Source organism: Aythya ferina (genome assembly GCF_964211825.1).
Source record: "Aythya ferina genome assembly, chromosome: 22".
Taxonomy (NCBI): domain Eukaryota; kingdom Metazoa; phylum Chordata; class Aves; order Anseriformes; family Anatidae; genus Aythya; species Aythya ferina.
The window spans coordinates 719,106-743,982 of record NC_140320.1 but is presented as its reverse complement, the minus strand read 5'-3'; the positions used below and the strand labels follow the sequence as shown (position 1 = coordinate 743,982).

General features: G+C 51.3%; 1 protein-coding gene across 1 annotated transcript; it reads right to left on the bottom strand.

The window, feature by feature from the left end:
* Positions 1–35: 35 nt before the first annotated feature.
* Positions 36–24,722, bottom strand: DCPS (decapping enzyme, scavenger; the record flags this gene model as incomplete). The annotated part of the gene is made up of 6 exons (XM_084495666.1): positions 36–487; positions 2,521–2,631; positions 7,581–7,694; positions 14,294–14,439; positions 24,192–24,360; positions 24,516–24,722. 6 exons carry the CDS (start codon positions 24,720–24,722, stop codon positions 221–223), a joined length of 1,014 nt encoding a protein of 337 aa, XP_084351792.1. The 3' UTR covers positions 36–220.
* Between the last annotated feature and the right edge of the window lie 155 nt (positions 24,723–24,877).

Sequence of the window (24,877 nt, the reverse complement as noted above, 5' to 3'; positions counted from 1 at the left end):
GCTACGTGTCTGGTAAAAAAAACACACCAACGGGGTTACTCAATCAAGGTTTTAATTGACTTAAGCAGAAGGAACAGTTTCCATAGCAATGGGCTGTCGGCCCCAATTTGTACAAAACCCAAGTATAAAAAGAAAGCAACAAAACCCTTAAAAAAAAAAGACACAACACATTTATTAGGATAGAAAGATATAAAAGCAACCCCGCACTGGCTCTGCCAGCTCACACTCTTCCTGCCTCCTGGAACTTCTTAAGCAGAGGTTCATCGGCCCGCAGGGCGAAGGTCAGGGCCCGTTTCTGGTAGTACGACGAGTCCAGCACCAGGTTGTCGATCACGTCTGCCAGGAGATGGGCTCTCTCCACAGAGGTGCCCGGGGCATCATAGCCCAGAGCAGTGAAATGCACGTGCAGGTGGTAGTAGGAGGGCTGGTAATGCAGGTAGATTCGCAGCTGGGATCCAGGCACACCAAAGCGCTTTTCTATGGCTTCCTGAGGAGAAAAACAGGTCAGGAAGGGTAACGTGCAGCAGAGGCAGGGGTGATGGGGAGAAGGTGGGAATAAAGACCCCAGACAGATGGAAAGGAGAGCCCCCAGGTGCCATAAATAAGGACAGAAAGGCAGAGAGTAACCAGCCATACTCTCTGGCTGGCAATGAGTTTGCAGAAGGACTGAAATGGGTGGAGAAGCTTCAGGCAGTGAAAACATCAAAGGAAGCTGTTAAATAAACACCCCACCAAGAGGGGAGCCCCGCTCACACGCCCTGCTGTCTGACAGCCAGGAGCAGGGGGGGGCCTGAGTCCTGTTAGGCAAAGGAAAGACAAAAAGGAGCAATTTCTGCTTCCTCTATCCTCACAGCAAGAGAGATGGGGAAGTTCGGAAGGGCAGAGCTCTTCTCTGCCAGCCCTCATCCTCCGGCTGCCCCACTTCTGCGTACCAGGATGTGCTCTCCGCTCTCGCTGTTTTCCATTCCTCCCTTATCTCTTCAGCTCGCTCAGCAAGTTACAGGATCCCGTTACCAGCCAGTGTAATTAAAGCTATAAACAGCAACAGCAAACTCCAACACACCGGCTTGGTTTGCTGCTCAGCACACTGCAATCCCCTGACTAATCTCTTAATTGATCTCTGTTTTCCCCAGTGTAATTAGTTTCCAAATTGAATGAATTTCCAAAAATGAATGCAGTGAAGGGAAGAGGAGCTATCACACACCGATCTATACGGCCCATTACCGAGCATGCCCCGGTGTTGGGCTGGAAAAGTCACCAGCCAGAGAAAATGGTCGAGGTCAGACAGGAGGCTGCTAGCACAGGAGGATAAGCTCAGCTCTTGAAGTGTACTGCAGCCCTGACAGGGGAGAGAGGTGAGGTGCTCACTGCCCGTGGTAAGCAGTCCCAGTTCCAAGGCAGGCAGTGGTCAGACTTTGTTCCCAGCCTGGCTGCCAAAAGGAAGAGGGTGTTTTCTTCTCAAAGAAGAGCAAGGCTTTGCTCCAAAGGGACGGGCGGTCTCCCAGACAAATCCACCACCTCTCCAGCCCCTTCCAGAAAGATGTTTCCTTCTCCTGGAACACGCCACACCAGCACGCAAGCCCAGAGACATAACAGCATGAGGCTGAAGGCAGCAATATGCAGACAGCACTGCTCTCGAGCTATGGAGGAGAGCCTCAGCTCCAACATCAGGATTCACCACCACGCGGTGACGTACAAACAGATGTCTGGTGGCTGCAGGAGGAAAGAAAAGCCACCAGGGTCTCCAGAAAGAGATGCAGGGAGGGCAGCATGGCCAGGCTCGGCAGGGCATTGCTGGGAGGGGTTTCCCACAGCAACAGACCCTTGTAAGGCAAACAGAGAGCACACTGCCCACAGGGCAGGCTCTGCGCTGGTCTCAGGAAGGGAAAGAGGCAAGGGAGGCATTCACACCTCCCCCCACCATCTCCCATGAGAGGGGCTAAATCAAGGAGGAAAGGAAACCAGAAAATGCTTCCCATGGCCCTACGGAGACTTGCTGCTTTGCTAGGCACTGAGCCCTGGTCAGTGCCTGGAGCAGCCCAGGACGCCTGTAATGTATCCGGCCTCAAGGGCACAGAAGTCAGAGTGCGAGGCAGGATTTAAAGCGCCCTCTTTTCATTAGTGCTCCATTCCCCCCTCAGCACTTCCCAGGGAGACCCATCAGCCTGCCACTGTGGCACAGCGTGTCCCCGCCTCGGGGGGCCACCCAGCACGGCACACCAGCCGCTGCAGAGCAGGAGGCAGCAGTGTCACCAGGCACCCCTCTGCTCCCCACTGCTGCTGCACGTGGCAACGCCGCACAGGGCAGCAGCTGCAAGGAAAGTCACTGTCAACTATTAACGGATGGCCCCTGGTAGGCACAGGGCTTGCACTGCATCAAAATAACGTGAAGGACCTTGGGAGGGAAACGCTAGCATTTCTCAGCTGCTGGTCTGCACACAGCAGGTGGTTCTTTGCCAGAGCTGGGCTCGCAGCCACCCCAACTGCAGCAGCCCAGGCGTCTGCTGCCCTTGCACTCACCTTGCCTTCCTGCAGGATGTTCTTCAGCAGAGGCAGGTGCTCCCCTGTGAGGTCCCGAAGAGACTTTACATCCCGGCGCTGAATGAGGGCTATCAAGTAGAGGTCGTACAGCTGCGGACAAACAGAGACACAGGATGCTGATGAGGCTGACAGCAGAACAAGCAGCGGAGACTTGAGCACGTTGGCCCTGACACACCAACATGAGCTTCCTACGCTGTGTCACAACACAGACACACACGTGTGCTCACTACCTGCTGTCTTATTTAACCATTGTCTAAGCTGGGTGGAATCCCAGCTGAGAACCCCTGTATGAGATGCATTCACCTACAAACCCCGTGTGTTTTCAATAACCCTTTCTGGACAAATTGGGTTTTTCAGCTGTTGGAACAGTAACAAACAGAAGACAAGAGCTTTCTCCCAGACAATAAACAACATGATCACAAATTTCTTCTCACTTTTAAAGGCAGATAAAGCAAACTTTTTCTACTGTAAACACAGCGCTTGTAGTCACTGGGTTTTATTTCACTGCTCCAAGATGAAAACAGTCACCGAGCCTCCTCTACTCTTTGTTTCCCCATGTTTCAGCCTTCACAAGCACTGCCACCTTCCACAGAAATAACCCGCTTCTCACATCTCCTCAAGCGTTTCAAAAGCACTTTTCCCAGTACGCAGCAAGACTGAAGACCCCTGCACAGGGCAGGAGAGGCACCAGGTCTGTGCAGGGCTGCAGCCGCCCGAGGCACGGAGGCAGCGCTGAGTGCAGCCTTTCTGCAGAGCAGGCGGGTGGCTTATCTCCGTGCCCCGGCGAGGATTTACACCGCATTCCATCGGCCACAACTGTGACTGTAGATTTTTCCGAATGAAAAGCTTCCTATATTTCCACTGCACAAACAGCGGGCCACTTTCCAGTCGCTCCCGTTCTATAAATAACCGTTTTCAGGATCTAATCATCCACCTGACAGCCCCGCTGCAGTGAAATACGGCCGCTCAGCAGCTCTCAGCCAGACCTTTGGCACCTCCGGAAGCACTTACCGAATTATATGTTTAACAGAACACAGGGTCGTGGATCACTGTATGTCAAAAATAAATAAAAATCAAATGCTCAGTCAGATCATTGTGTGGCATTGCTGCACAGGGGATAATAAACACAGAGATGAAGTCCCTTTTATAGGGATTTGACTGTGCAGAGAGGCAGAGGCAGCCAGAAGGACACGACACAGGCTCACACACCATTAACAGAGATGATCTGTAGCAATACCCGCAGTTGCACGTCACCCACACCTGAATCTACCTGTGCTCTCTGTGCTATGCTGTGTTCTGGCAAGCAGTTGCCCGAGGCTACATCTTCAACTGCCTCTATTTCCAAAACTGAATCCTCCTGATAAACAACCCCTCTCTGCAGCATTTAATCCGTCTCCTTCAGTTTACTTAGAAGTTTTCTAACAATATAAACACGAAAGCAAAGGGTTTAGATATCCAAGACCCAGCAGATCTTTTCAGGGTTATAAGAAACCCATCTGGCTATTCAGAAACAGATGTTTATGCCAAAAGATGCTTGCAGAACCCTGTCTTGGGACTCTTGAAATACAAAGCTTTTATTTGCCTCCAGCCAACAAAGCAATTCTCATGGTTTGATTTGATTCTCAAAGCAGCCCTGTGCACAGCTCCAAGAAAGATGGTGTATCAAGTTTGTCTTCTTCAAACCAGAGCTGGCTCGCAGGAGAAAAGCAAACATCCCCTCTCCTTAGAACAACATCTGTATGTTACTGTTTGAAACAAATAAGCCTGTTGCTAAAAAGGCCCTCAATGATGTAATGCACAGCACCATTTCAGGCAACGCCTCAGGGCTCCTGCGGGTTTGAGAAGAGGAAAAAAGCTAGAGGGATCTAAAACCGGCCTTCCAGCCGCATGTTTAACAAGAACTTGATTCCTCTGCACAGGCCAAGCTGTCAAACCGCTGTTGCAGTCTTTTTTAGGTGTCAGCTTACCCATGCTAAGCATGGCCGGCTGATCCTGGCCAGCCGCCCGCTAGCCTGCAGCTCGATAGTAAACAGAGGCACCGAGAGGCTCCAAGGAGGAGGAGGTCAAGGCAGCTGTGCAAGCCTGTCCTGCAGCCCACTGCTGTGGGCAGGAACCGGGCAGGAAGGGACGCTCCGGCTTGGAGCACTTGCTGGACCCCGCCAGGCAAGGCTGGTCCTGCAGGTGGGGCTGAACCCGCACTCACAGGCATCAGCAAGGGCAAATACTGTGCTCCAAAGTGGCAAAAAAAAATATCCAAGAAAACTCAAAGTGCTACCAAGAACTGACAGGTTGACTAGGAGCAGCCATTCCAGCCTGCAGGAGGTCAGCAGCAAGCAGGAAGACTTCAAAACACAAACAGGAAACCTTCCTCCCATCCATCAGCCTGAAATAACTACAGGTGAATTTGCAGTATTTGCAGGCAGAGCACAAGGCGACACTGTCAAACAGAATTCTAAGCCCGTGCTCTGGGGAGGTTCGGAGAGTCCTGCTGGGAGCCCTATCTCGCTTCCCTAATTTAATTTAGTAGCCTACGGCTGTGAGCCACTGCCGGCAGAGCGTGCTGATGAGATGAGTCGAAATCTGAACATCTGAGGGCTTTGAAGAGCAGCTGCAGGGATGAGATCTGTTCTGACAGGTCCCACATTTAATCTAATACATTAGGACTTGAGACACATTGGACCCAAACACATTCAGTGTCTGTCAGAATACAATTTATTTATGCCAATGACTAAATTAAAAGACATACCCTCTTTGCTGAGCACACTTCCAACTTCCTGCAAGGCAGGAAAAACAGTCCTAGTCTTCCTGATGACAGCTTCACCAAAGAGGAGACATGCACATACCCTGCTCAGCACAAAAGGCCAAGCTGCACACAAAAGCCTGTACGAAGAGCTCACAAATAAGACTTCTCTTACTCCGCAGCTTCTCCTCCTTAAGGAACTCCCCTGCTGCAGAAACATTTTTCTCAAATTAAAATCATTTGTACACAGCTAACAGCAAGCTCAGCAGTTCACTGGCCCGTTTGCATTTTCCAGGCGTGGGATGTTGAGCCCGCCTGTGAGCACTGACATCAAGCCCTGCTTGTTTGGTGGGATCCAACGGGAGGATGGAGGGAACCGGTGCTCACAGCAAACCCTGAGGCTACCAGGTTCAGCCGTGGCTTGGCGCTGCCCGCAGCCAAGAAGAAATATCTTGGCTCAGAGACAGAAGTCAACACCCCTTGCTGGGACGCTCTCTCATCTGCCTGGGAAAGAGACATTCAGCACAAGGGGCTATAAATCCTGAAGGCCACAGATGTAGAAAATAAAGTCCAAGCCCTTGTCTCAGAGTAAAGAATCACAAAAATCATCCAGGAGTCCACACCTCTGTTTTTTTTTAAAGCACAGAAAGCATCCAGCTATCAACAACTCTCATCACCTAGAAGAAAGTACCCACGTGTAAGGCACTGAACTCCCCAACACCTCCCCAGTCCTTCCCCAGAGCCTGGAGGAGCCAGGGCTCAAGGGCAGGCTCTGCCCCAGGGCCAGCTGCTGTGCTGCTCCAGAGGCAGCAAGGGCAAACGGCAAGGGCAGCTGTGGGGAAGAAATCAAGAAAATCCTGTTTGGCTCACACACACACATAAAAAAAAATAAAATAAAAATAAATATAAAAATAAAAAAACACAGCAGCATGGATAAACCTCCCCTGAAGACAAATCCTACCATCTAAGTGCTCCCTAACCATACCAGCTCTGAAACCTGGATACAGCAGGTCTCTAGAGAAAACTAAAGTACATCTTCCAGCCCATCTGCCTCCAGTGCTGATCCAAACCACTCAGTTTGGTTCCAGTGAGTGAGAATTTACACTAAGACTTTGCTCAGAGCAAGGAAAAGGACAGCACATTGCTGCAAATTAACTTTTTGGGATCACTATGTATTGCTGTCACCATCCTGCAAGTAAAGACACTGAACAGCATGAGCAAGGCTGCAAGCCTGCAGCGTGTCGCCTGCTTCGCACACTAAAGGTCGCACCTCTGGGGGAACAAGTGGAAATTCAGGCTCAATTACTTGCAGGAACTTGGCAAGGGATTTTTGGAATAGCTGATGTGTGGGGAATTCACCCTGTATATGGACTACCCTGCAGTAACTTACGTGTCCTCACCTGGTCATTCCCCCAAGTAATTTAGCACCAGACAGAAATCAATTCCCCTGCCTCCCGACCTCCCCCTGGCCCACGCTCAGCACAGACACACAGAATTGCACTGTGGTAACAGCTCACAAGCAGGACTATTTTTAGTTCCCATTTCTAAGTTTTTATCAAATGGTAAATCTCCCTCGCTGCCACCTGCAGAAATGTTTTGAGGATTAGAAACATGAAGGACTTTTTGACTCCAGCGAGTCAACGGGTGCAGGCTTGGAGCCTTGCTTCTTTGAGCTTCAGGTATTTCATCTCCGCAGGCACGCTGTGGGCCTTGATGTCTACAGGCCACGGAGGTACCGCAGGAACTGAGCCAGAGGCAAAGGAAATAATGAGCCACTCAATTTAGGATTATAGCCTGGGCTAAAACCTCTGAATCTCAACAAGTGACCACTCCAGCGAGGGGTTAAGCAGCTGCTCATAAGCTAACAACCATCTGTTTGATATCATGTGCAGGGGAGTTAATTGGAACAATTGAAGGACAACAACACATCTGACTGATTTATGCCTAACATTTAGGCTTACAAAAACCCAAACAAACAAATTCATCAGGAACAAATAGGCATCTGGACTTAGGTTCAAACACATCATGACAATACTCAGGCCAATACAGGAAAGAGAAAGTGAAGCTAATAAATAAATCACTGAGCAAGAGCGAGGACAGTCTGTGTTGTGCAGTGTCCACATGTGATAAAAGGCCCTGAATCACTGGCAGCATCACTGGTTAATGACAGTGTGAACAGGAAGGATACATCCCCCTACTAAAACTTTCATTAACGTGCTATTAGTAATACAAAAGGGGACACTTCCTCTGTATTACCTCTAAACAAGCAACATCCCCTCAAAAAGAGTAGCTAACAAACCTGGTTTTGATTCCACTTAAAATCTGGAACTAGAACAAAGCCGTTGGAGGGATCTTGGTTTTCATGGATGATTCGATCAGCCTCAGCTTTCTTCTCCAGGATATTATACACCCACTGAAAGAGAAATGTGATTTATAAACCAGCAGATAAAGTAAACTCAGGTACATTTAACCCAAGCTCATGGATTAGTTTGTATTTACTGCAAGTAGAATATATAAAAAAAAAAATCAACAACTTGATTTTAAGACCAAATAAATTCCTGGCCAACAACATTTGTAGTTAATTATCCATAAAAAACTCCAACAAACTCCAGGCAATTATGAGTACTTCAGTTAAAAGATACCCCCCTGACCCCACTGCATGGCACTACACTGCTGGCTAGCTAAATTATTCAGGGATTTTTGTTTACCTCTCAAGCATTAAGAATTGGCCACAGCTGGAGATGAGGTATTGAACAGGGATGGTTTAGTCCAGTATAAAAATTGTTACATTTGCCTGCAAGAGGATTTGGAGACAATTCTTCCCGACAGGATCAAGTCCAGTATCCTCCAGCCAGATCTGGCTGCTTGGCCAGAGTCTGAGTGTACGCAAGGTCCCAGATCAGGTCCTCGGTCTGAGGTGCCCAACACTCAGGCTCCGACCCCAAGCTCTAGCACTAAACAAATTCTTATTAAACGGGAACGCTCACACACAGAACTTACTGTCTACTACTCAGACAGCCCATTTTCTTCTATAACCAAAAATGGTTTTAAATGGTTTTAAGTGAGCCTGACTCCAGCCACGCAGGCTGACTCAGCTGGCTAAGTGCTAAGCTCTCCAGCCAGCACATTGTGCTGCCGCCCTTCCTGCCACACGAACTTCTGCAATGCCACCTTCATGAGCTCTTCCTGTGAGTTTTGCCAAATTACTGTCTGATGGTCTTGCTTGTCATTAGCACCTTTGATTAATGGGTTGTCTGTAACAAGAACAGACTTCTGAAAAGGAAGCCAGACTCACTGCTTGCTGGGGCATTGAGCAAGCTCAGGCAACACGAGCTTCCTCCTTCCAGCAATGAAGGCGAAGAAACCTTACCTCAGGGCAGCGGGGCGCAGCCTGACTCAGCACCCAGAAGGAAATACGCAGCCAAGGGCTCCAACCTGGCTGGTTTAACCCCAGCAAACTGAGAGCAGAGCCCAGCACAGACCCCAGAGCCTAGGTCTCTCCCTTACCACTGGGACAAGTGCCCACACTTTTGCTTCTCCATTTGGGGACACAGCTGCGGACCACTGCAAGCACAAAAACCCCTGAGGGGCAGCAGCTCTCCTCTTCTGCGCTCCCCATCTGGCAGCAAACAGGCACGAGCACCCAGACAGAGCAGGCTCCTCACCAGCATGAGCAATGGCACTCCTTGAGCATGCCAGGCCCTAGCAAGATCGACAGAGGCTGAAGTCAACTCATCTGGGGCTCAGCAGACGTCTCTCACGGCACTGCATGCAGCTCTGGGCCTGTTTACACCTTTTACCTCCCACGCTGTGCTGAAACCTTTACAACTAGCTCTGGAAAGGAAACTCAGCTGATTTTTCCATTCGGAAAGCAAGCAGCGCATTGCTTGCAAGCCTGAGGTTGGATACAGCTCCTGCTGCTGGCAGCTAGCACTCTCTGGGTGAATACGAAAGGCCTGTGTTTTCTTGGGCAATGCATGTCTCTTGGTTTCCTGACTGATTAGAAAACAGCTTGCTGCTCTTCTTTCTCTATATTTAAAGCTTCAACCTCCAGATTGCTTGTAATCCTTGCTCTGGTTATCCCCCTACATTCCTCAGCAGCTCCAGTTGGGCTGCTGGGAAGGAGAACAGAAGGACGTGGGACCTCAGACCCCACAGAGAAATATTTCTCCCCTGCAGCAGGACCTTCAGAGCAAAGCACCATCCAGAGACAAGTTTCTCCTACGAAATGGAAGAGGACAGGAATAAATGGCAAAGTAAGATCTGCAGAAAGCATCTTTATATCTAGAAGATTTCTTTTCCTGCTAACAAGCTGCCCACCTGCTCTAAACATCACCTGCCAAATGAAAAGTTTTGCAGAGAGAACTGCCACTTGGTTTCCTCTAATTGCTAACAGCCTTGGGGTTTTATTGAAGGCTCCCAATGTTAACCAGGTCTCTAGATGATAGGGCAAGATGGTAGAAAATGGCTAGGCTTTGAAAGCTGAAATTAGTTTGAAACACCAATTGTTCCTCCCCCAGTCAGTCTCTGAAGAAAGAAATCCTAACTGAAACAACTAGGTTGTAGAAAGAGCACCCCCAGTTGTTTTAGTGTTAGGGAGTGTTTAGGATATGGACAGACATCTAAACCAGACACAATACTCATTACCACCACGCTCATCTTCCCATCAAGCTTAGGTACAGAACATTTCTGTTACCCCAGGTGGGTACAGAAGAATGGAGCTGTTGCTAGTCTTGCAGACACACCAAGCGAGCTGGGTCAGTGGCAGCTGTGCAAGCCAGATGCTCAAGATAAAAGACAGCCCTTTTGGGAACTGTCAGGAGTTTAATTAATCTAACCAAAACTTAGGATCATTGTGAACTGACCTGAATACATCTCCTTAGGGACAAATGAACCTCTCCTCCCTTGATCCTTCTTTTCTGCTTAAATTTCTGGTCTTTTCTCCCTAGCAGTAATATCCTAGAGAAATTCAGATCCTCAAAGAGATTTTGGAAAGCATGTCACAAGATCGCTGTGCTTTGTGACCCTAGAAGAAAAGCAGGGCAGGAAGCTCTGCAGGAAATGAAAGTTTGCCATTTACTTTTTCACACCTCCTCTTTTGAGAAGTGCCAAGCTATCAGTACCTTAATAAGCTCACTGATCAGATGAGCTGAATTTTACACCAGTGCTTCCTCATGTGACCAGCAGGGATCAGCTGGCTGCTCTTGCTGTTTCCAGCACAAGCCTGGGGAGGATAACACATGTCCAGAAGCTGGGACCACAATAAAACTATTATGCTGAAAGTATCCACGCTTTGTGTTCTCCAGGCAGAAAACAGAGCCTCCTCTGTAGTTCTCCAGTACTTCTGTTACCCTTGATATTTCCTCTGCCTCTTTCCAAAACCACTTAAAGACAAGAAACTGCACTACCAAATGACAGAGGTCAAGGACTGATGGTCACACCATTTTGACCGAGATCTCTCAGCGCAACTAAGGCAGCTGCTCCCAGTGGTAACCAGGAACATGTTTCCATGCACCTACCTAAAACAGAAACCAGCTCACCAGCACCTGGTGGAATAGGCAGAGAGCTCAAGCAACTTCTAAAGGCTGCTGCTACAGCAGGGAACTTCACAGCCTGCAGAGCAAAGGCATGGAGAAAACATCTGTGCATGTTGCTATAGGGTGCCAATGGACTCTGCTGTTTCTCCAGCTAATAAATGCCTCCTGTACATCACTGGTGTTGCAGTCTGACTGCTGCAAGAAAGCTGAACAATGGAGCGAAAAAAAGTGAGCGGTGAGGAGCAATTGAGTGCACACTGCAGTTTGCAAGGTGCCTCCTGGCACTAGATACAGAAAGTAAGATTCATGTTCATCTGCAAGTGCTTAGGGAACAGACATCACAACAGCAAACCCCGTTAACTGTTCTGCTGCTGTTCAGGAGAGCAGAACAAAGGTGTAAGGAGAGGATACCCAAGACCTGGTGTTTGGCTTTTGTTTGAGATAAAGGAGTTTATTTTTAATGGATGGCCTCAGCAGACCCTCACCTGCAGTCAGCTGGAGAGGGCACACGCTTCCCTCATCAGTGAGTTGCAGAGGCAGCATCACAGGGGAGAGGACGCAGAGGCCACTGTCTGGCTTTAAAAGCTGTTCAGGTTGCTTCCTGGTTTCTCTTTCATGGCAGTGGCTGCACAGATTAGATACATAAGCAATCAGTTTATTTTAATGCACTGAAAAAGCAGTAATCAATTACTCAGTAAGCCTAGCATTACAGGCTGCACAGGCTGGCATGAATTGGTCCCTACAGACTTGTGTTCCTTCTAAAGACAAAAGATGAGGTAGGGGGAGGAGTGGTCAAGAAGGAGATAAAAGAAGAAACAAGTCCATTTCCACTGCCCGGGGTGAGAAGCAGACTGATATTCAGCTTCTCCCCATGGAATATGGACCATAGAACTGAAAGGCATATCTGTATGCAAAGCACTACAAGCGAGTTGTGATGCAGGAAACCAGTCTTTGCATTTCCACAACACCCAAGAGACACATGAAAGGCCCAGCAAATAGCACCAACACCCAGGGAACCATCCTTGTAGAAGGAACATCCCAACACAGAAAGCCTCCAGAAACCCTGAGAAACACACTCCGGATACACCTCCAAGGGAAACGTTTTTCTGTAATGGTGCAGAAATGCCACAGAACAGAAGGAGAGCTATACTGGAGGAGCCTAGGGGAAAGCGTCTGGTTTAGCATTGCTGAGCTTACCCAAAAGGTCAGATTGCCTCAAGAAAGTATGATAGTTAAGCGGGTGTTTTCAATGGGACAGGCAGCCTCACAGCTCAGACATCTCAAATCACCTGCAGCTGGTCACGTCTGCTCAACAGGCCCCCAGCCAGAAGAGAGGGTGAAGTACTGGGGAGCTGACAATCCACAGAAGGTGCAACCAAGAGGGAGATGGGGGCAGAGCACTGCTGATCCATGTCGGTAAAAAACACTGCCTCGGACTTCCAGAGGGCAGGCTGAACTGTTCAGGATGCTGGCAGGGAGGGTCCCTTGGGAGTCAGTCCTGAAGGCAGAGGTGACCAGGAAAGCTGGATGCTCCTCAGGAAGAAAGTCTTCAAGGTGCAGGAGCAGGCTGGCCCCATGTGCCATAAGATGACCTGGTGGGGAAGAAGACTGGTGTGGCCGAACGGGGGACTTTGGCTGAGTGTCCGGAGAAAAAGAGAGTTTATGCCTGGTGGAAGAAGGGGCAAGCAAGGGGACAAGCAAGCTGCTGGCATATGCAGGGAAAAAATCAGAAAGGCTGTAGCCCAGCATGAGCTCAACACAGCCACTGTGGTAAAAGACAGCAAAAAATGTTTTTAGAAATATATTAACGGTAAGAGGAGGACCAAGGAGAATCTCCATCCTTTACTGGACATGGTGGGGAACGTGACTACTGAGGATAAGGAAAAGGCTGAGGACCTTAATGCCTTCTTCACATTTATCTTTAATAGTCAGTCCAGTTATCCTCGGGGTACTCAGCCTCATCTGGAAGTCTGGGATGTGGAGCAGAATAAACCCCCCAAGCCCAGCCAGCACAGGTTCATGAAAGGCAAATCCTGCCTGACCAACCTCATCTCCTATGACCTGTGACCCTCCTGGGGGATGAAAGAAAGGCTGTGGATGTAGTCAACCCAGACTTCAGCAAGGCCTCTGACACAGTCTCCCACAGTATCCTCCTGGAGCAGCTGGCAGCCCATGGCTATGAATGGTACACTCTTCTGCTGGGTTAAAAACTGGCTGGATGGCCAGGCCCAGAGAGTGGTGGTGAATGGAGTGAAATCCAGCTGGTGTCTGGTCACCAGGGGTGTTCCCCAGGGGTGGGTGTTGGGGCCCATCCTCGTTAATATCTTTATTGATGACTTGGATGAGGGAATTGAGGGCACCCTCAGTAACTCTGCAGATGACACCAAGCTGGGGGGAAGTGTCGACCTGATGGAAGGTAGGAAGGCCCTGCAGAGGGACCTGGACAGGATGGGTCGATGGGCAGAGTCCAAGGGATGAGGTTCAACATGGCCAAGTGCCGGGTCCTGCACTTTGGCCACAACAACCCCATGCAGCGCTACAGGCTGGGGGCAGAGTAACTCGAAAGCTGTGCAGAGGAAAAGGATCTGGGGGTGATGACTGATGCTCGCCTGAACACGAGTCAGCACTGTGCCCAGGTGGCCAAGAAGGCCAACGGCCTCCTGGCTTGTGTCAGGAACAGTGCAGCCAGCAGGAACAGGGAGGTGATCTTGGAGGTCTTTTCCAACCTTAATGATTCTACAATTCTAGGAAATTCTTTACTCAGAGAGAGGTTAGGTATTGCAACGGGTTGCCCAGAGAAGTTGTGGATGCTCCATCCCTGGAAGTGCTCAAGGCCAGGCTGGATGGGGCTCTGAGCAACCTGGTCTGGTAGGAGGTGTCCCTGCGCACGGCAGGGGGGTTGGAACTAGGTGATCTTTAAGGTCCCTTCCAACCCAAACCATTCTATGATTGTATGGGCTTCTGAGGAGATATTTGACAGCACAATATGTTAGAGGGAGACCAAAGACAGCCAGAGCCCTGCCCCTGTCCCTAAGGCTCCTGCAAATGTCAAGCTTTGCAGAGTCTGTTGACTTCAAGGCACATTTTCAGCTCTGGTTTGGCCAGAGGATTTGGAGACCGCAGCATACCATAACTGCAATGCACGAGGCCTTGAGCAGCTGCTGGTGCTCCTGCAGGCACAGCCTCTGGCAGCTGTGGTGACAGGAAGCAGCCATCAGGCTGCAGACAAGAATATCAAAATCAAGACTGCTAAAAAATAAAATAAAATAGGTTGAGAACTGAGCTTTTTTTCTCCTGCCCCCAGTTCCCACCATCCAAACCCATTCCAGTACCAGCACAACTGGAACCCAGCTTGTCAAAGTTGTCAAATGGTGTTTGACACACCACTGCCTGAAACACCTCTTCCTTCAGACTCCTCCATCTCTGCAGAGGGATGCAGAGCCACAGTAACTTGCGGAAACAGCAGTGCCCCTACCTGGATGCTGAAGCTCTGGGACTGGATGAAGGGCAGCGTTATGTTCTTGTAATCCTCCCAGCTTTCACGGATGAGGTGCACTTCTTGGCGGAGATATTTCTGAAGGTGTTTCTCTGTGGCGGGGTACACCACTGTGGTTTTTATCTCTAGAAATAAACATTTTTACTGAGTTATAATCACAGATGAAAGCCAAGTTACTCCCTTTAATTCCTGATAAATCCTTTCTTTTTCCCCCTCCAATAAATGCCACACTAACACATTTCAGAAAGATACCATTAAAATAGCAGGGGGGGAGCTGACACAGAAGGCAGACAAGTACTTGAACCTGCAGGGCTCCTTCTGCTCTAAAGGAGAGGAGGCTGCTACAGCTGCAGACAAGGAGCAGAAGCTGACAGCACAGCCAGAGCCCGTATTTCCAGTTCAGGTGGAAGGGTACTCTGTGAGGAAAGGTTTTTCCCACGCTCACTTTTCAGACGTATCAGCAGCATCAGCACAGATCTGGGGCTCCCAGGGAAGAGTTTATGTGCAGTCAGCTAGGACAGAAACAGCGCACAACAACACTACCCAGGGCATTTTCCTCATTCTTAAATCTGAAGCTAATCAGATATTATCAGGCAAGCACTCTGCAACTTTCTCCAGCCACCAAAGCAGACACCACGTGAGCTGCACGCAGCAGGGCTCCGCCAGGGGCTGGCACGAGGAGCCGCCAGGCTTGGGAACACCGGGACAGCCGCCGTCCCCAGGGACCGCCTCGGGAAAGCCACCAGCGGGGCTGGCAGGCAGGGACAGGGGAGCCAAGGCTGCAGGAAGATGAAGCTGAGCCCGCTCTGGATCCAGCCCACGTAACACCAGCACACCTCCCTGCGCTGCCTCAGCTCAGCAGCAGCCAGAGACCCCAGCTTCCAGCCCACCCTACACATTGCAGTCAGCTGTAAAATGAGGAGAGGGAACTGGATGCAACCAGAAGTGTTGGCAGAGGAGAGGACCCACACCATGGGACGCAGGGGCTTTCCAGATGAAGCCAGGAGCCTCCTGAGGTCTTTGGGAAGCTCTGGCGCAGCGAGCAGGCCACCAGGAGAGCAGAGCAGCTCGCCAAGCCTCCTGAGCCACCTGGGGACACACCAGCATGCTTGGAAGCGGCAGCTGAAAGCAAGACTTGGGGAGATGGCAGTGTAGCCATGAGCAGACTGGAAGGTGGTTGAACTACTCAAGCACTGGAGAGCTGCTCTCCTGGGAGAGCCCAAAACCCACTTTGTTCCCCTACTTCCATCCCGCCGCAACTGCCTCGAGCAGGATTTGTCTCAGGGCTGCAGCGCCGATCCAAAACACCAAGGCTGAGGTGCCAGCAGTCAATTCCACATCAGCCCCTAACTCCTGCCCCTAACGGAGACAGGGACAGGCCCCAGCAATGTCAAGGAGCGGGGCCTCACAGCCCCGGAGCAGACCCACTCCTACCTTTCCAAAAGCTTTGTTCTTTAGTTTGTGTGTAGCTTCATTCCAGCTGTCCAAATTCCCGCAGAGGGAGGCTGCTAGAGCTGCTTTCTGATTGCAAACAGGCAGACTTGAAGCAGCTCAGCTCCCCAGCCAGCTCCAAGATGATGCAGCCTCATTTTGCAGGAGTTGAAGAGCCAAAACTATTTGACACAGCTTGGAGGGTCCTTCTGAGCACATGCATGCTGTGTTTGAGAGCACACCATGGCTGTCTGCTTCTAGAGAACAAGACTAGGACAGAGTTTCTTCCATTTGGGTAAGGAACAAAAAGCTCTGAAGCAGAAAAAACAGGACAGGCACCTCATCAGCCCCTCGTGAATTCAAGCAGCAGAGCAGCTGGGACAGCAGCACGACCCTTGGTGTGCACAACAGGCAGTAGAAGGGATGCAGGAAGAGAGAAGTAGGAGAAACAGACACCTCTGCAGTGACAGGTGATCACACCCTGACCCCAGCCAGCCCCCAGCACCCTGTCCTGCTCCACCGCATCCAGCTTAGGCTACAAGCCTCACAGCAGCCTGCTGCTCCTGTGTCCTGAAAGCTTCCTCCATTCATAATGCAAAACGTAACGTGGAAAGGATCATTCATCTCCTCTGAAAGCTTCTTTCAGCTGCGGAGCTAGGGACAGCTTTGTACTTCTCGTGAGCAGCCGTATGTATGATTTCCCGGCCATCCTCTCTGCCCCGCAGGCAAGGCTCTTCGCTAGCCCTTGCCCTATGCCAAACGCGACTTGCGGGAACAAAACCTCCTTGTGCACGGTGACTGGCAGCATTCATTCAGCACAGACCTTGGCTCGCAGCGTCTCTCCGGAGGAAGGAGTCCCTGATGACTTCCCGGGAGCACGCGGACAAGATAAGGGCTGGCACCGCTCCTTTCCCAGAGCTCCTGGCCATAAGGGTGCTCAGCCCCGAGGACAGAAGGCCGAGGACAGAGGGACACATCTGGAGCAAACAATGTCTGATTAACGCGGCCAGATGAGCTCAGGGAAGAGGGCTGGATGATTCACTTTGTTCCCCTGCACCGGCCGACCAGCAAAAAGCGTTTAGCTGTTTAACAAAAGGAAAACAATTTCTGTTTGCCTTGAGATTAAAACTTGGAGGTGTGCTTTCCATGCCATTACACAGCGAGGTGCACTCCTGCATCCTGACCCAGCAGCTCTGACCTTGGCAGCAGTAAGTCTCATGCACGGCAGCAGAACACCAGGAAAATTTCCCTCTTTGCCCAAGATTGGATGCGCGCTAGAGCCTGCCACAGCACCAACGGGGGCCTCCACCTTCCCAGCCAGCGGAAAGCTGGCATCGAATTTAATGCTGGAAGGCAAAAAACACCTCACAACTCGAAACAAAACCGGGGCAGCAATCAGATCTGCGTGAAGCAAGGGGCAGGAGTCCTGCTATTTATAGCAAACAGGCCCCAGCTCCCAGCTTGTGCCCAAGCTCTGTGACGCCTTTTGCTGCTGTCAGAAAGACCACGGGCTGCACACCACCCACCAAGCCACTCACCAACCAGTTGTGCCTCAAGCTTTATACACGTATATATGTTAGCCAGACACTGAATATAAAAATCTATTTGCTCTTGAAGCCAGGATCAGGGTGGAATCTTTTTTGTTTTCTGGTTTCTGTTTTTTTAAGGTCAGCGCTGCACAAGCTGGGAGACTCTGCCTTTTCATTTCATGCCAAGCCCAGCTTAATGAAATCCACAGGAAAATGCTGGTAACATGAAATATGAAAATGCAAACCACAAGGGCAGTCTGGTCTGATTCCCACCATACACATGTTCAAACAAGGTTGTTTTCCAGGACTCGATTAGCACTTCTAGTGGGATGATGTAATTGCAGAAGACAAGGCTGCAGCTCCTCCACTCCTGACTTAAAAAAGACAAAAAAAAAAAAAGCACTGGGGAAAAAACAGAAAGCCAAGAGATAAAATGCCAAGATCGGCCTTCAGCTGAAGCATCCACAATCTAGCTTTATATCCCAAAACAAGGCAAGAGCACGGAAGTCCAGCAAACCAACCCACGCTGGGGCTGGTGACAAACGCAACACGTGCGCCTGCGCTGTCACAGCACCGCAGAGCTGCTGGGCAGGGATTGCAGAGCATCTCCCCAGCGTCCTGCAGGAAACTGGCCCTGCTGCCTCCCAGGCTGGGGGAGGCCACTCTTGGTGGAGACAGCCTCTTAATGTACTTTAAAACATAACGCAAGATCAGAGAAACCCTTAACGCACAGCTGTGGTCGGGCAGCAGATGTTTTGAAGAGAGGGAAGAGATTGCGGTTCATTAATGATTATTTCCCTTCTAGAGGTCTCATCAACCCTCAAACGCCCCAACACTGCTAATTAGCATAAATGACTAAGGCCAGAGAAGCTGCCTGAAAGATGTTCAGAGCCTGACTTTCAATTAGGAGCCCAAGCACTCGCATTCAGGATGCGAATGCTGCAGCCCCACTCAGCCACAGAAAGCATCCACGCTACAGATGCCAGCGAGACCGTGCTCACTCGCTGCTAAATCTTTCCATTTGCGGGCAACCAACCACACTCATGCTTCATTTTAAAAGCTGCCCTGCTCCTGACAGGCTCCACATGCATTAAAATACCACGTACGATGCCATATGGGCACAAACTAGCCAGGAAACAGAAGGCAAAAAAATCACTGGACACATCTTGTGGTTTTTAGGTTGCTAAAGGGTCAGCGAGTGTCTCTGCTTGCATCTGAGCCACGTCAGCCAGCATGTTCCTGAACGCCAGCCCCAGGACTCCACAAAATGTCTGTGGCTTACTCTGGAAGTCAGGACTGCCTGGCAATTAGCTGGAGGTACCTAAAAAAAAAAATAGAGGTGTAATTGCAGGAACCTGAATGAACACATGCCAGAGGTACTCCAGTGGTACAGAACAGCTGTTTGGGCAGCTCACCCTACAAAGGGGGTGTTTGAGGGAATACTCTGTGCCTTTGGCTCCTTGCCCACAAAAAAATGAAGCTCAGACTGACTAGAACCAAACAACTTCTCCCCTCCCCTGCCAGAGAGGAGAGCAAAACACAACCCAGCACACAAACAACAACAACAAAAAAAAGAGACAGCCGGCTCAATTTGGGAGACTTAATAGATAAAAGGGACTGAACAGAGCTGTTGCCAGAAGCAGAGGACAAAACATGTTGCCCCAGGTTCTCTGTGCTTTCAAAGTGAACCAGCTAAGCCAACTGCTTGGCTCAAGCTGTCCTGAGATTTCACACCAGTGAAAACAGTGAGGAAGAGGTCAGGGAGACACACTGAGATAATTTGTGCACGTTTCTCTCATCTCACTCAAAAAACTCTGAGGCAGTGTTAAAATGGGCCACTGTAATTTATTTTTTTTAATGTTTTAAATTAATTTAAGTGTGCTGAGGAGTTGAGAGAAGCATGTGGGGCAGGAACAACCTGATTCTGTTTCTGGGTGGGGGGACTTTTTTCTTCCCTTTGCTAAAAGGAAGCTGAAGTGGTGCTTTGGTTTACGATCTACACAAGGTAAGTGCCCTGCACAGGCAGCTGAAGGGAAAGTTACATTTGCAGTCTTGCAGATTTTTCCTCCGCAACATCTTTCTTGTTGCACACATCTTCCTGCACTGTCCCCAGCTTCTCCTTTTAACTCAGACCCAACTAAACAACGTACAACCTCCCCCTTTCCCCTCTGCATCAACATCCTTTATTTTTGGCTATGATCACCGCTGTGCAGGACTCCAGGTGAACACCTACTTGAACCTACCCCTGATCAGGTACCACCATGCTTCGTCACAGACGGGTGGGGTTTCCATTACAGAGCAAAACAAAGGCACACACAGCCAGAGAAGGCTTTCAAGAGCTCACGCAGTTTCCAGGGCTAGCACATGCCAGGGCAAGCCAAGCGTGCTGCTGGGGACTCCTGCCAAGGTTGTCTGGCCTCTGCTTCTCATCCACGGACAGAGGAGGACGTGGTGGGCTCTGGCTGCAGCAGTCACAGCGTGGGAAAGAGACAATTTCCAAATCACCACCTCCTGAAAACTGGGGTAAAGCACAGTAACACCTCCCACCACCTCCCGAACCAGCCCTCCCTTCTCTATCCTTTCTGCAACCATCTAACACCCCTCTCCGGCCCAAGCACTGCTCCAGACTCCGGACTGTTATTTACAGCTCAGGTGGGCAGCTTGCTCTGCTGGGCAAGCCCCGCGGGCAGGCAGAGCGGACAAACACAGCCACTGGAAGTGCTGCAGGCTCCAGGAAACGCAGACCTTCCCGGTGCAGCTCATGCAAGTTTCTCCAGCTCCTGCTGCCTGAAACCAGACACTTTCTGGGCTCAGGAATGCAGGAATATGGATCACTTCCTGCGTGACTGAATAGTTTCCCCACTGCCTTCCATGCTCTTCCCTTTCTCCCGCAGTTTCTCCACCCTGTGTTGGAGAGCTGGAGCCGGAGTGTCTCCCAGTATGCTCATTTTTAGACTATGAGCTGGTGAGTTTCGGTCTGCAGCACAGGGACAGGCTGTGCTTGTGAAACGGCAAGTGACAGGGAGCTGCGACCTGCCAGCCACTGCCGTGTGTGGCAAACGGAGACTCCTTCCAGCACAGGGCTGACAAGAGCCCTTGAACCACGCTAGCATGGCTTTGGTGCCTCAGAACCCAACATCCCCCAGCAGCCAGGCAAAATGGGGTGCGCCGCGCTGGAAAACACAGCCACTGCTTGCCGAACAGATGTCAGCTGGGCAAACGCACCACCAGGAGCTGGATGCTGTTAGGGAACGTCTTGCTTAAACCATCTAGCTTTTGCAATCGATCCTTTGGCACTGCTATGAAAGCCCTATTTCCCCTGCTATGAAAGCAGACCCTGCCCTCCCTGGCTGGTCACAAGGCTGCGGTTTCCTCTGCCAGCATTTCACGCCTTCAGACATCAGCTGCCTGATAAATCTAGGCAGGAGCAAGGGGCAGGAAAAGCATCGCACTGATACTTAAGCATGGCAAGAGCTTAAGCAAGAGGGATATTCTTCCCTCGCCCTCCCTATCAGTCAATGTTACGCTGTTTGGCAAACACAGGGAAGCGTTTACAGCTCTGCTCCACAGACCCACACAGCTGATCTCCAAACAGCTGCCCTCAGCACCCACTGGCTAGCCTAAAACAAAGTTGAAACACTTCCTTTTTCATTATTAGACCAGATATGATTAGAGGGCATCCCACCACCCCTGCCAGCAAACTCATTGACAAAGTATCTTCTCCTTAACGGGGTGGGTTTGGGTCACACTTCAGATGAACACCGTCATCAAACTGGTTTTCAGACGTATTTCCCATTTTGCCCCCTAAGAGTCTGCCCCAGCAGCCAGTAAGCCTGATGAGCAGAGCACGCTGAGGATGAGGTCCTGTTCCTGCACGTACACAAGCTCTGTCTCCACATGCCCCCCCAGCCAGGACCCCCTCTGGCACGCTCTCAGCCCCAGAAAGCTTGCCCATAAGCTGTGGCTGCCACACACTGCAATTCTTATTCCCAGGGCAGAGGGAAGCCACTTGCTCGAGGTGATGTGCATCTTTTAAACTGCCTCTTCCACACCTGCCCCACAAAGCTGGGCCAGGCAAACAAAGAGACTTGCCCAGCCTTGCAGGCTCTTTTACTACCAAGACAAAACAAGCTTTCATCACGCGGAGCTGGCATTAGCTTTAGTCCCTGGATGAAACAGTATCTGAGCAGCTTAAACGACAAGGCGGGAAAAGGGTGAAGAAAATATCCACTTTCGGCTATCAAGAAGCCCCAGCTGAACGTGGAACCTCCCGGTGTCTCTCAGCCATAAAGGTGACATTGAGAAATGTGCTCTGACAAAGCGGCAGACCTGGAGGCAGCTCACTGAGACACAGACAGCTCCTCCACAAGCTGCTCTGCGCCATCGGCGTGCCCAGGTCCCACCTGAGTGCAGACGTTTACCAGCCACCTGCAGCTCTGTGGGGCTCGGCCCAGGCAGTCTGCTGTAAGGGGGGGCTTCACCTCACCTTCGGAAAGGAAGGAGCTCAGTCTGGGGGCTTGGCTGCCCTCAACGTGGAAGCTGCAAAATCCCCGGGGCAAATTCCTGTTCTGCATGACACAGCGACCCAGGGCTTTTCAGTGGAACTGGGTGAGGACAAAGTTTGACCTTTTCTGCAAGGTACTGCATTCGGACCATGGGGAAGTGCAAACCTGAAAATACCAGGTGGTAAAACCCTACCACCACAGCCAAGAGACCAAGTTAGACCCCAAGCTAGGTCTTGCTAGGTCTCCACACGATGTCCAGGGATTTCTCACAAGCCCTGGCACAGCCTTAGAGGAAATTCTTCATCCTTCATTTTAAGGTTTATTAGCTTTACTCCTTGCATCAACTCCTTTCCTGGACCATGACTCAACTCAGAAGGACAATTTCCTTCTTCTACCAAACCTGTTTCCTCCAATGCTCAGTGTCCTGGGGTGCCAGTGCAGCTGCCTGAGAGCTTCTCAAGCGAGATACCTGCAAAAGCAACTCAACACAGCATCGCAACACCCTGCAAGGAAGGGCCAGCCTCACCACGGGGTCAGGAGCCAGACAGCTGCACCTGCCCATTCCCCAGGCCAGGAGCTCCACACTGCTCCTGGATGGTCAGAGATATGTGGAGCCAGGCACAGGGAAGCCTGGAGCAGTTTGAGCTGCCGCAGGGTTAGTTGTAAATCAAAGACCTCAGCTCCTTCAGCACCAAATTTCTTCAAAGGAAGAGCTAAGCCTTTTTTAACGTCAGCACACAGGCCTCAGACTGCCAAGGGAGACATCTCCCAGTCCTACTTATCATTCACCCTGCTTGCATTTTCTCTGGTAACGATGTGCTGGCGTAGGAAACTGGGGAGACCGAGCGGTCCAGCACAGAGCCCTGTGGGGCCAGCTGGGGAGCAGGAAGCAAGGATGCTTTGCATTGTCAGGGGGCATGCTGCTTCCAAATCACAGCAGGCGCACCCCTGGTAACGCTTCTGCAAATCCTGCCTTGGAAAGGCAATTTTAAAGGTGATTCGAAAGACAAACTTCTGCCGAAGGATGCCGTGGGCTTATTCCTTCTCACAGCCAGAAGAGCAGCGGCATGGTCACACGCAAGCACAGCAGCAGGTTTGGCATGAAAAGTAGATACCAAAGCTACGCAGGAAAGGGTCACAGCACAGAAGCACTGATCAGGAGGAGACATCCGTTAAGTCAGACACAGGAAGAAAGTGACTTTTACCACGGTGGCTGAAGGTTAACTCTCCCCAGATACATCGTTAAGCACCCGAATGTACGGCAGCTGGCCTGACATCAAGCATTAGTAGCAATTCTGCTGTCGGAGCAGCAGTGGAGTTGTGTAGCCCTGTAACAAGATAGTGCAAGCACGCCAAGAGCACCCAGTGCTCTCTGTAGGCTGGAGCGAGGTCCTGGCATTTCGGTGTTGCAATGCCACCTCGTGGGAGCTGCTGCCAGCTTTCAGCTCCACAATCCTGTCAACGGCCCAGGGTACTCTCAGCAGCCACCGCATCGCTGTGTTTTCCTGCCGCTGGAAGGTTAAGGCCAAAATTTCCAACTTCAAGTTACCTGCAGAAGAACGTGAGCTTCCAAAGCCAGACAGTGCTTCCTCCTAACACAATAGGAGCTGCACTAAAATAGCAGCATTTGGGGGAAGACATGTGCATTGTTGTGAAAATCTCATTTGGGACCACAACAACTTCTTACTTTAAACTATCACTTTGATTAATTTTGACTACATTAAACCTGTCTGGTTATCATCACATTTACAGCAGCATTGACACATAATTAATCACTGCACTTCCAGAATTAAAACAAACATAAGCATTAAATCTAAGCAACAGGACAGCCAAGAAAGCACGCCCCTCCATCAGCAGCTGAAGGGTGCCACAGCCATAGAAGACTTTTGATGGCAATGAAAATCCATTTCACAGGCCAACACCTTCCCAGGATGTCTTCAACCTGCTCATCTGACCTTGCCATACTCGGCTGTTAATCAGGAATTTGTAACGCAGGGATGTGTGAAATCACCAGGGAGCAGCCTGAAAGGCAGAGACACACCAGCTGTCTGCCTGCACGCCTCAGACACTGAGGGCCACCAGCATTTAAATTCCCATTCCCATCACGTTAGCTGCCTGTCCTTGCAAGGCAACACCGGGCAATGAAAACACAGCACAGGAGATGACGCCCTGGAACGAGAAGAGGCCAACACACGTGTTCTGCAGAGAACATTTTCAAAGCAAACCTTGCGGGGAGGGATGACAGCTAACATCACCCAGCATCTCAAACAGAACAGGCAGCTTTCAGACACGGGGCCACCTCCACCTTTACGGCAAGGTGCAGGGTGATGGCTGCAGGCCACCGAGCCGTGTGAGAGCAAGCCCCGGGTCCCCACAGGACAGGAGGGAAGCGCTCGGGGGCCAAGCACTCACCACTCAGCTCGGGGGGCGGGTAGAGGCGGTAGGTGCTGTAGATGTCGTTGGCCATCTGCAGCTCCAGCCTGGTGTGCTTCCTCAGCAGCTCCTCGATCTTCTCCTCCTGGAAGGGCGTCTTCTCCAGGATCAGCACGGCGTCCGTGTCCTCCCCCGAGGGGCCGGTCACCTGCAGCGGGTGGGAACCGGCACGGGGAGCTCCCCGCAGCCCCGAGGGGTCGCCTGGCGGCGAGCAGCCCCCCGATACCGGCCCCGACCCCCCCCCCCGCCCGCTTCACGACGCCGCCCCGGCTCCCCCTGGCTCCCCCCGGCTCCCCCCGCTACCTGGCCGTGCACGAAGGCCGCCTTCTCCCGCGCCGAGTCCCGCAGCAGCCGCCGCAGCCGCACGGAGCTCAGCGGGAACGGGGCGCCGGGGCCCGGCTCCGCGCCCGCCCCGGCCCCGGCCTCGGCCTCGGCCCCGTCCCCGGCCGCCTCCCCGGCCCCGGCCCCGGCCTCCGCCCGCCGCCGCTTCGGCTCCGGGCCCTCCGCCATGGCCGCCGCCGAGAGGAGCGGCCGCGCCCGGGGACTGCGCCCCCTGCCGGGCCGGCGGGCTCCCCGCACAGCCCCGGGGCGGCACAGGAGCCGCGGGGATGTGAGGGAGGGACATCGGCCAGCCCCGCAGCTGCGGGCCTCACAGCCCCTGCCCT